Consider the following 12,792-nt stretch of genomic DNA (forward strand, 5'->3'; position numbering starts at 1 on the left):
CCATTATGTATATTTCTGTACAGAGTAGACATTTTAGCTGAAAGTCGCTTGCCCGGTTGCTTCGGATAAATACGACATTTCAGTGCCAGGTACTACAATATCGTATCGAATGAGACTGTCCGCACGTTCCATACTCACAGCTGTGTGCGGCCAGCCGGCAGGTTAGCGCGACCTTGTTGCGATGATGAGCGACGAGCCGCCTAACAGCTCACAGTGCTTTTGTTCACAGTCAAGTCTGCGCAGACATTATGGAAGCGCCTGTGAGTATCTGCGATGCTCGGGTTTTCCTCCAGAAGAATCTCAATGACAGCTCTCTGCTTGGAACACATCTCCGTTGCAGACGCCATTTTGAAGGCTGCATGTAGCGCCACCACCTATAGGTACTTCATGAAACTATGGGGGCTGAAGCAGGGATATTGCACGAAGTCCCACAACACATTCTTCACATTTTCAGTCGGATCTGGCGCAGAAAAAGAAAGTGCTGCGTTACTTATTGAACGCCCTTCGCAGATTACTATTAATGTAGAACCGATAGGTGGTTAGGAAATTTACTACTACAGAGATACGAAAGTTGGCGGTATGAAAAAACGGTTGGCTACCCCTGCTCTCGATGGTGTATAAAGCATATCTGCCGTTAATATGACCCTCTGGTGTTGTCGTAAGATCCCTCCGCGGGCTGTCCTCCTCCTCCGTGAATCCCGCCACCTCTATCGCTCCTTCTTGCGCACTCGTGACACGGATACACTCCAACGCCACCGACAAATAGAGCGACAAGTACGGAACCTTATTACAGCAACGAAACGCCGAGACTGGCGCCAGACCTGCACACGACTCAACGCCACCCTCCCTATCAACTCCTCCAAGTACTGGTCCGCCTTCCATTGCTTTACTGGTTCCCTTTCCATTACCCACTACCCCCTTCTCCATAACGATCGCCCCCTTCCTGACAACCTCAGTAAGGCCAACCACTTCGCTCCCCACCTTTCCTAGGTCTTCTCCATCCCAGATGATCCCCACTTTGATTAGTCTCTTTTCCCCACCATCATGGAATGTGCCAATACCTCGGTCGTTCCACTTGCTCCTAGGCTCCAGTACTGGGGGCAGTTGCCCCCCTCCGAAATAAACATTCCCATCACAGCACAAGACACGGCCCCTGCTCACGACTGTGTCACCTCCCGCCACCTTCGAGAAAGCCCCTATTCCTTCCTGACTGTCCTCGCCCATCTCTATAACGTCATCCTCTCAACCGGCTTCTACCCTGACCTGTGGAAGACCTCCCCCGTCCTCTTATTCCTCAAACCCAACAAACCCCCTTCTGCCACCTCTTCCTATCGTCCCATCTACCTCAACTCTGACTTCAGTAAGATCTTCGAATCCATTCTCTCCCACCATATCCATCAGCACCTTACTCAACACCACCTCCTCTCCCTTACCCAATGTGGCTTCCGACCCTCCTTTTCCACTGAAAACCAACTCCTTAACCTCGTTCACCTTCTCTCCCTCCAGCTCAACTCCCATTGCTCCATCATTTTTGTTTTCCTTTACCTCCAAAATGCCTATGACCATGTATGGCATCCGAGTCTCCTCTTTAAACTCGAAACCTACACCATGCCTATCAATTTTGTCCATATGTTTGATTCGTTCCTCTCGCACCATCCTTCCTATGTCACTCTCCACAACAGCAACTCCCATATCTTTTTTCCCACTGCTGACGTCTCCCAGGGCTCTGTCCTCTCCCATCTCCTTTATCTCTTGTATACGGCTGATATGCCCAAGCCACCCCCAACTGTCCACCTTCTCCAGTATGCTGATGACACCGCCTTTCTGACTCTCTATCCTACCCTTCAACGGTTCAAACATACCCTCCAAACCCACCTTAACCAGTTCACCATCTACGTCTACATGACTACTCTGCAATTCACATTTAAGTGCTTCGCAGAGGGTTCATCGAACCACAATCATACTATCTCTCTACCATTCCACTCCCGAACAGCTCGCGGGAAAAACGAACACCTAAGCCTTTCTGTTCGAGCTCTGATTTCTCTTATTTTATTTTGATGATCATTCCTACTTATGTAGTTTGGGCTCAACAAAATATTTTCGCATTTGGAAGAGAAAGTTGGTGACTGAAATTTCGTACATAGATCTCGCCGCGACGAAAAACGTCTTTGCTATAATGACTTCCATCCCAACTCGCGTATCATATCTGCCACACTCTCTCCCCTATTACGTGATAATACAAAACGAGCTGCCCTTTTTTGCACCCTTTCGATGTCCTCCGTCAATCCCCCCTGGTAAGGATCCCACACCGCGCAGCAATATTCTAACAGAGGACGAACGAGTGTAGTGTAAGCTGTCTCTTTAGTGGACTTGTTGCATCTTCTAAGTGTCCAGCCAATGAAACGCAACCTTTGGCTCGCCTTCCCCACAATATTATCTGTGTGGTCTTTCCAAATGAAGTTGTTCATAATTTTAACACCCAGGTACTTAGTTGAATTGACAGCCTTGAGAATTGTACTATTTATCGAGTAATCTAATTCCAACGGATTTCTTTTGGAACTCATGTGGGTCACCTCACACTTTTCGTTATTTAGCGTCAACTGCCACCTGCCACACCATACAGCAATCTTTTCTAAATCGCTTTGCCACTGATACTGGTCTTCGGATGACCTTACTATACGGTAAATTACAGAATAATCTGCGAACAACCTAAGAGAACTGCTCAGATTGTCACCCAGGTCATTTAAATAGATCAGGAACAGCAGAGGTCCCGGGACGCTTCCCTGGGGAACACCTGATATCACTTCAGTTTTACTCGATGATTCGCCGTCTATTACTTCGAACTGCGACCTTCCTGACAGGAAATCACTAATCCAGTCGCACAACTGAGACGATACTCCATAGGCCCGCAGCTTGATTAGAAGTCGCTTGTGAGGAACGGTGTCAAAAGCTTTCCGGAAATCCAGAAACACGGAATCAACTGAGATCCCCTGTCGATAGCGGCCATTACTTCGTGCGAATAAAGAGCTAGCTGCGTTGCACAAGAACGATGTTTTCTGAAACCATGCTGATTACGTATCAATAGATCGTTCCCTTCGAGGTGATTCATAATGTTTGAATACAGTATATGCTCCAAAACCCTACTGCAAACCAACGTCAATGATATAGGTCTGTAGTTAGATGGATTACGTCCTAAACACTGGTGCGACCTGCGCAATTTGCCAATCTATAGGAACAGATCTATCGGTGAGCGAGCGGTTGTATATGATTACTAAGTAGGGAGCTATTGTATCAGCGTAATCTGAAAGGAACATAATCGGTATACAATCTGGACCTGAAGACTTGCCCGTATCAAGCGATTTGAGTTGCTTCGCAACCCCTAAGGTATCTACATCTAAGAAACTCATGCTATCAGCTGTTCGTGTTTCAAATTCTGGAATATTCCATTCGTCTTCCCTGGTGAAGGAATTTCGGAAAACTGCGTTCAATAACTCCGCTTTAGCGGCACGGACGTCGGTAACAGTACCATCGGCACTGCGCAGCGAAGGTATTGACTGCGTCTTGCTGCATGTGTATTTTACATACGACCAGAATTTGTTCGGATTTTCTACCAAATTTCGAGACAATGTTTCGTTGTGGAGCCTATTAAAGGCATCTAGAATTGAAGTCCGTGCCAAATTTAGCGCGTCTGTAAATTTTAGCCAATCTTTGGGATTTCTCGTTCTTCTGAACTTCGCATGCTTTTTCCATTGCCTGTGCAACAGCGTTCGGACCTGTTTTGTGTACCATGGGGGATCAGTTCCATCTCTTACCAATTTATGAGGTATGAATCTCTCAATTGCTGTTGCTACTAAATCTTTGAATTTGAGCCACATCTCGTCTACATTTGCATAGTCAGTTCGAAAGGAATGGAGATTGTCTCTTAGGAAGGCTTCTAGTGACACTTTATCCGCTTTTTTAAATAAAATTATTTTGCGTTTGTTTCTGGTGGATTTGGAAGAAACGGTATTGAGCCTAGCTACAAAGACCTTGTGATCACTAATCCCTGTATCAGTCATGATGCTCTCTATTAGCTCTGGATTGTTTGTGGCTAAGAGGTCAAGTGTGTTTTTGCAACCATTTACAATTCGCGTGGGTTCGTGGACTAACTGCTCTGCTACACCACTTGGTGTAACCAATGGTTCCTCTGTCTCAGCCCCACCAAAACCCAGGAAATCATCATAGGCCGCACCACCCGCTCCTTTCGTCTCCATGATTTCTACCTCACCCTTTATGGTTATCCCAACCAGCTCATCCCCACCCTGAGATACCTTGGCCTCACCCTCGACTGTCACCTCACCTGGACCCCTCACCTCCAGACCATCCAGAAGAAAGCCCATTCCCGCCTCCACCTCCTGAAACTCCTGTCTGACTGGACATGGGGATTGCATCCTTCTACCATCCACCACACCTACAAATTCCTCATCCATCCGATCCTCTGTTATGGCAGCATTGCCTGGATCTCTGCACCCACCCGCTTTTACAAGGCCCTTGCCTTCCATATATGCCTTCCTTCCCCCACACAGCTCCTGTATGATTTCATCTCCTTCCACCACCACCTCCTCCTGTTCCTCCAACATCTCCGCATCCTTTACATTGTCCGCAAGCTTGATCCCCCCACTCTCTGGTTTCCTCTTTCCTCTCCACCTCCCACCCATTGCCGCACAACTATCGCTGCATCCCTCCCTCTCTCCACCTCCACACCCTCCATCTCCTTCAACAGGGCAATTTCCAGCGCCTCCCCCTCCCAGATGATGAACTTTGCCGTGACATCTACCCTTCCTTCCAACCTGGCCTTGTTTCCCTCCCCCCTGTGTTTCCTCTCCCCTCCTTCTCTCAGAGCGGATTATCCTCCTTCCCCCCCCCCCCACCCCTGGGACCCTGCACCCCATCCTTGCCTCTTTTCCTACCTGGCCCTCTTCAGCGCACCACCCGCCCATCTCCCCCCCCTCTCTTCCCCTTCTTCCCTCCCTTCTTCCAGTCTCCCTCATCTCCTTGCACCTGGCAGATCCTCTGTTTTGATCATTGTCAGTGTGCCTCGTCAGTGTTGTGTTTAGTGCTGTTTCTCCTGTGCGTCAAGAGGTGTGATTTTAATTGTGTGCTGCCTTGAGGTTCGCTGTCAGTGTTTGCTATATGCTACGCCATCTGTCGATACTTTTATGCTCCGGTCAAACTGTGCCTTGTGTTCTTTTCATTGTCCCAGTGTGTGGTTTTTGTGTGCGCTACTTTTTTACTGTTTTTATCTCCATTTTACAGTCGCCCTTTTTTTATCTATTGCCTTCCATGATGTTCCCTCTTTTTTCTGTGTTCACCATATTCTCTCTTTTGTATAATTTTAAATGTCTTCTTTTGTTTGTTCTATGTCTTTCGGCTGAAGACCAGCGCATATGCTGCTGCCAACCCGCCCCGATGGGGAATTGAAATATAATAAACAAAAAAAGAAAAAGTGTCGTAAGACATTGCAGTGAAGTGGTGTGCATGTGACAGTTGATGGTACAGAATCAGCACATTAAGATGGGTCGATCTGGAGGCGTGATAGAATAGCAGAAAGGAGCTGTCGTGCTTGGACCTGCCCATTACCTCACTTTGAATCAGGTTGCTCGATCTGTTGGTGCCGGCCGTGGTGGCCGAGCGGTTCTAGGCGCTTCAGTCTGGAACCGCGCGACTGCTACGGTCGGAGGTTCGAATCCTGCCTTGGGCGTGGATATGTGTGATGTCCTTAGGTTAGTTAGCTTTAAGTAGTTCGAAGTTCAAGCGGACTGATGACCTCAGATGTTAAGTCCCATAGTGCTCATAGCCATTTTTGATCTGTTGGTGTAACAAAACGAACAGTGCATAGTGCCTACAAGCACTGGAGTTCCACTCGTAGGCATGGAACGTGACATATGAACATCGCCCATTTAAAAGATCCCATCCTACAGGGACTGCAGACGATAGTCACGTCAATAAGAAATTATTTAAAACCTGACTTACAAAATATATCTATAACAAAAAAGGCATGTCAAATAACACAAAACTCAGACACAACAACTTAGTCATGAAATGACGGTAACTTCATGAGCCTGAAAGACACGTTTTAAACAGGAAGAGAAACACTGGAGGAGACCAAAAGAGATAACGAAATGTAATCTGGAAACTTTTAGGTTAAAATTATGAGCTCGTGCTGAAAAGTAACGCTTCCGAGATATTTATACAGAAACTATTAAAGCTTTTCAAATAACATAAACGTTACTAATGTTCCACATCTTTCGTCTTCATGTCAACGTATTTGCAGCGTTTTATCCTCATCCTTCTTACAGTCCCGACATGGCCCCATGCAATTTTGATCTGTGTCCAAAACGTGAAAACACCTTCGAGGACCTAACTTAAATATTGATTAAACGGTGCAGGAATCGGTGTCATCGAGAAAGACAAATATTCTACAGTGACGGTGTCATCAAACGGGTTTTTCATTGGAAGAAATGCTGAGAAATAAATATGTGCACATGAGGAATGATGAGGCAGAATGTTAATAACTTTTGTTTTATTCGAACACGTAAGAGTAGTGTCATAAAATATTCAGAGGCATTACATTTCAGCCAGTCATCGTATACTGAAACGTGAATGTATAGACCAAGCTCAAACAAAGAACTTGAAGATTATACCAACATAAATTCTGATACGCACAACCTCGTTCTAAAATTCTAAGGGAACTAAAAGAATGGATCCAAACAGATTAACAAGGAAAGTTGTGCAATTCTACGAATTTCGCACTAATGCTAAAAAGGAAACTGTGAAACTGATTGATGCATTAAAGGAGGCCCTGAAGGAAGCAAGGATAACACAACCTGATATATTAGAAAAATGGTTCAAATGGCTCTGAGCACTATGGGACTTAACATCTGAGGTCATTAGTCCCCTAGAACTTAGAACTACTTAAACCTAACTAACCTAAGGACAGCACACACATCCATTCTCGAGGCAGGACTCGAACCTGCGACTGTAGCGGTTCCAAACTGAAGCGCCTAGAAACGCTCGGCCACACCGGCCGGCTGATATATTAGACAGGAAAAAAAACTTAGGTACAATAGTCACGACTGAACAGTTTTGTTTCTGAGTCATCAGTCTTCTGACTGGTTTGATGCGGTCCGCCACTAATTCCTCTCCTGTGCCAACCTCTTCTCCTCAGAGTAGCACTTGCAACCTACATCCTCAATTATTTGCTAGGTGTATTCCACTCTCTGTCTTCCTCCATGGTTTTTGCCCTATGCAGCTCCCTCTAGTACCATGGTAGCCATTCCCTCATGTCTTAACGTATGTCCTACAATCCTGTCCCTTCTCCTTGTCAGTGTTTTCCGCATATTCCTTTCCTCTCCGATTCTGCGCAGAACCTCCTCATTCCTTATTTTATCAGTCAACCTAATTTTCAACATTCGTCTGCAGCACCAAAACTCAAATCCTTCGATTCTCTTCTGTTCCGGTTTTCCCAACTCCATGTTTCACTACCATATAATCCTGTGCTCCAAACGTACACACTCAGAAATTTCTTCCTCAAATTAAGGTCTATGTTTGATACTAGCAGACTTGTTTTGGCCAGCAATTCACTTTTTACCAGTGCTATTATGAATCTAATGTCCTCCATGCTCCATCAGTTACTGGTTATTTTGCTATCTTGATACCAGAATTCCTTAACTTCATCTACTTCGTGATCATCAATCGCGATGTTAAGTTTTTCGCTGTGCGCATTTCTGCTACTTCTCATTACTTTCGTCTTTCTTCTATTTACTCTCAATCCACATTCTGCACTCCTTAGACTGTTCATTCCATTCAGCAGATCAAGTAATTGTTCTTTACTTTTACTCAGGATAGCAATGTTATCATCGTATTGTATTATCGATATCCTTTCACCTTAAATTTTAGTTCCACTCCTGAACCTGTCTTTTATTTCCATCATTCCTTCTTCGATGTACAGATTGAACAGTAGGTGCGAAAGTTTACATCCATGTCTTACACCCTATTCTAATCCGAGCACTTCGTTCTTGGTCGTCCACACATATTATTCCCTCTTGGATCTTGTACATATTGTATATTACCCGTCTCTCGCTCCAGCTTACCCCTATTTTTCTCAGAATTTTGAGTATCTCGCCCTGTTTTACATTGTCGAACGCTTTTTCCAGATAGACAAATTCTGTGAACGTGGCTTGATTTTTCTTTAGACTTGAGCTCATTATCAACCGCAACGTCAGAATTGTCTCTCTGTTGCCTTTACCTTTTCTGAAGTCAAGCTGACGATCATCTAACACATCCGCAATTTTCTTTTTCTTTCTTCGACATATTATTCTTGTCAGCAACTTGGATGCATGAGCTGATAAGCAGATTGTGCAATAATTCTCGTCTTGTCAGCTCTTGCAGTCTTCGGAATTATGTGGATGATATTTTTCCGAAAGTCAGGTGGTATTTTTCCAGATTCATACATTCTACATACAAGCGTGAATAGTCGTTTTGTTGCCATTTCCCCTAATGATTTCAGACATTCTGATGGAACGTTATCGATCCCTTCTACCTTATTTGATCTTAAGTTCTCCAGAGCCCTATTAAACTCTGATTGTAATCTGAATCCGCTCTATCTTCTAAATCGACTCCTGTTTCTTCTTCTAAACAAAACTTTTCCCTATAGAGTCCCCCAGTGAACTCTTTCTACATATCCTCTCTCTCCTCTACATTTAACAGTGGAATTCTCGTTGCACACTTAAAGTTACCACCCTTGCGCTTAATTTCACCGAAGATTGTTTTGACTTTTCTGTATGCTGAGTTCTTCTGACAATCATATCTTTTTCGATTTCTTCACATTTTTCATGCAGCTCTTTCCTCTTAGTTTCCCAGCACTTCTTACTTATTTCATTGCTCAATGACTTGTATATTTGTATTCCTGAATTTCCCTGAACATTTTTGTATTTGCTTGTTCTATTGATCAACTGATGTATTTCTTCTGTTACCCATGGTTTCTTTGCAGTTACCTTCTTCGTACCTATGTTTTTGTTTCCAACTTTTGTGATTGCCCTTTTTAGAGTTGTCCATTCCTCTTCAACTGTACTGCTTACTATGCTATTCCCTATTGCTGTATCTATAGCCTTAGATAGCTTAAAGTGTATCTCGTCATTCCTTAGTAGTTCTGTATCCCACTTCTTTGCGTATCGATTCTTCCTGACTTCAGCCTACTGTTCATCACTGGTCATTGTGATCTGAGCATATATCTGCTCTTGGGTATGCTACAAGCCGTTCGGTTAGCGGCGCCTGTAAACACTCCTCTACTGGGATTAGGGAAGGCGTGCCAGCCCCGGATCTAATTCGCCCAGCTGTTTAACGATGAAAAATTGGGAAATTTGTGGGAAGGTCTTATGGGACCAAACTACTGAGGTCATCGGTCCCTAAGACTACATACTACTTAATGTAACTTAAACTAATTTACGCTGTGGGCAACACACACACCCATGCCCGAAGAAGGACTCGAATCTCCGACGTGGGGAGCCACTCGGACCTTGACAAGGCGCATCAGACCGCGCGGCTACCACGCACGGCATTGACGATGAGATTCAAAGTGTCGGCCAGCCACCTGTGATTTTTAGGTGGTTTCCCGCATCCTACTAGGCGAATACTGGGCTTGTACCCAAGTCACCTCTCAATTACACTATTTACATTCATTTAGATAACGTTTCCACACTTTTACATGAAATGACGTTCCCACACTTTTACGTGGCCGGTCTTGGTGGCCGATCGGTTTTAGGCGCTTCAGTCTGGAACCGCGCGACAGGTACGGTCACAGGTTCGAATCCTGCCTCAGGCACGGATGTGTGTGATGTCCTTAGTTTAGTTACGTTTAAGTAGTTCTAAGTTCTAGGGGACTGATGACCTCAGATGTTAAGTCCCATAGTGCTCAGAGCCATTTGAACTATTTTGAACTTTTACATGACATCACGTTCCCACACTTTTACATGACATCACGTTCCCACACTTTTACATGACATCACGTTCCCACACTTTTACATGATGCAGACGGTTGGGGTACACAAATTCCTTCCCAGGAGCGAAGGGAAGGTGACAGGAATAGCAGCTAGCCATCCTCTAACATTAACAATGCCAAATTAGATACTAACAATGCCGACCCTCTGTAAATACGGGATAAAATCTAAAGAAAATGAAGGTAGTTTAATGCTAGACATTCGCCTGCATATAGACATTCTAGCTTCGTTATTGTATTGTAATGTCTTGTTTTTGCATTAATAATAATAATAATAAAATTTATTATTATTATTACTATTACTACTAGTGTTATTATTATTTATGTTGAAAGAACGATGCGTTCTATTGTAAACAGAATCATTTCTATGATGTACAAGTACTACCAATGTCGATTTTCAGGATCTTCGAAAAGGAGCGAAATCTGACGCTAGTGAGATCCATCCCCAAAAGCCCCGAGGACCGCATATCATTCACCGAGTACCAACGCTACGATGATGTGAGTATTGCTAGAGCTAAGAGTATATTGTCTGGCTTCCTGTAACAACCAAAAGATGGAAGTTCAAAATGTACAACAATTTTATGTAACTAAGTACGATCAATATTAACATATGAGCCGGACGTAGATACCTAGACATAATTTGTGAAATCCTTACTCATTCGCTTGCGACTGTCTGCTAATTATGATGAACATTTCTCTTGAAACTGTTACAGTATCTTATACACCTTTTACCGAAACGAAACTGTTTCTAATTTTATAGTATTTCGTACGGCTAGACGATAAGCAGAGAACATGGGCCATAGTCGTTGTATGCCAAGCGTTTCATCTTGGTTACAATGTTTGCTATCAATCGTCTGTTCGTCGCTACAGCAAGGCACAAATTCCTGTTCGGAAAATATCTCCTTGTATTTAATGTTGTCACGTCATGACGAAGTGAAGAAAGCTTTATTTACACCGTGACATTGATCATGGCGCTGAATATCTCGTAACTGGTCATGCGCGTTAATAAACCGGAAGGTGCTAACGGGGTTGTAGTGTCCTCATAATGAAGTGAAATCTTTGTACGCTGTTAAATGCCTACGCTTACCACACAAGCGCTTCTTTTGTCGTTCACTGAGATAAACATCACATCGAGGCACGGACTGTAGGGAGGACTCCAATAAATCGGTTAGAATCACGAAAAAAGCTAACGTATGGTCGTATTCGAATGTGGTGGGCGTTATCATACCTAAATACTATTTCAAATTGTGGGATGGACCATTTTCCACAATTCCAGCACCTCTCTAAAAGAGAACGATTTAAGGTAGAGCAACCTCATAAAACTAGTACAAGGTAAGGCATATGTCTGACTGAGATTCACTAGAAGAATCCTCACCAAGTGTAGTCCACCCACAAAGGAGGCAGCCTATAAAACACTTATCCGACCAATACTGGAATATTGCTTGTCAGTTTGGGACCTGTGCCATATAGAGCTACTAGAGGAAACTGAGAAGCTCTGAAGAAGAGTATCGTGTTCATTACAGGTTCATTTATTAAGAATGAGACCGTAGCGGAGAGTTTGTGGTCATATCGAGTTATGAGAAGTGGGAGTGCATAAAAGGGCAAAAAAATATGTAAACTCACATGCACCCTGCTTTAGCGGCTATGTTATTAATCCTGCAGCGACACGGCAAAATAGAGAGGAAATGTCGTAAACTACTACCCTCCACGTCCCATATGCCAACATTATATCAAAATCGACGTCGTCTTTGAGGTGAACTAATTTCTTTTCGGCAGTGTAGTAGCCACTTTGGACTCTGAATTCCCTGGTCCGTCCATTCACCTGGCTACGTGCCCCGTCCAACTCTATTTCTTTTTCAGTATGGTTATAATTAAGGTCTCCACTCCAGTCTTTTTCCTGCTCTGCATGCTTCTTCCATTGACTCTCTTAGGAATTCTCATCATGCACCTGTCCATATCTCGCTGAGCAGCCCACAATGCTTGAATGTTTCTTGCACAGAAAATCTATGTCTCACTGTTATAAATCTAAGCTGGTAATGCAGTGTGGCTACCACTCCTTTAACATCTGAGGTCCAAAAACTCATCCCTCCTGCATACCTATTACAGTATGCTGAGAGCATGACCTTCCCTGCACACAATAGTACCCTACATTCATCCCTGAAACTCCATCTCAACAAGTTTACCCCATGAAATAATCAGTGATACCTCTCCAGCAATCCTGCAAAACCTTAGGTACTAATTGCAGGAAATAACACCCGAGTATTCTGCACCAAAGGCCTTCACCTGAGAATGTGGAACAGACGAATCAACCTAATTAATCTTAAAAACACACCATATCCTCTCCCAGTCTAATTTCTAACGCCATCCCCTTCCATATCACGAACTCAGCGCTGAAATCTATTCCTCCCAACCCATTCCAAATGTAATCTCCAAAGTACAGTTTCCTCGCCCAGCTGACATCCTACAATCCCACTATCACTTCCTTTCCACATAGCCATGTCACATATTTTTCCATCTAACATCTTCTCCAGTTCTTGCCACATCGCAATCCCTACCCACAATTACTAGGACCCTTTATCAAGACGTTCTCATCATGAATATAATCTACGTCACATTCATTGTGTCACGAAAATAATTTACACTGCCTTACAGAAAACGTGAAGCTCCCAGAAGACATGGTCGATTGTCAATGTTACTTCACACACTTACTCACCATTGGCTGGTATGTTAATCATGGGAGTTGCAATTTCCTGTGA

General features: G+C 43.9%; 1 protein-coding gene across 1 annotated transcript in view; it reads left to right on the plus strand.

Moving 5' to 3' along the window:
* LOC126260391 (carboxypeptidase B-like) overlaps window positions 1-12,792 on the plus strand; it is a 57,886-nt gene that overhangs the window by 20,729 nt on the left and 24,365 nt on the right. Inside the window, exon 3 of the mRNA XM_049957718.1 lies at window positions 10,438-10,534. Within this exon, the coding sequence (XP_049813675.1) occupies window positions 10,438-10,534 (97 nt within the window). The remainder of the gene's footprint in view (window positions 1-10,437; window positions 10,535-12,792) is intronic.

This window comes from Schistocerca nitens, chromosome 5, assembly GCF_023898315.1.
Source record: "Schistocerca nitens isolate TAMUIC-IGC-003100 chromosome 5, iqSchNite1.1, whole genome shotgun sequence".
Taxonomy (NCBI): domain Eukaryota; kingdom Metazoa; phylum Arthropoda; class Insecta; order Orthoptera; family Acrididae; genus Schistocerca; species Schistocerca nitens.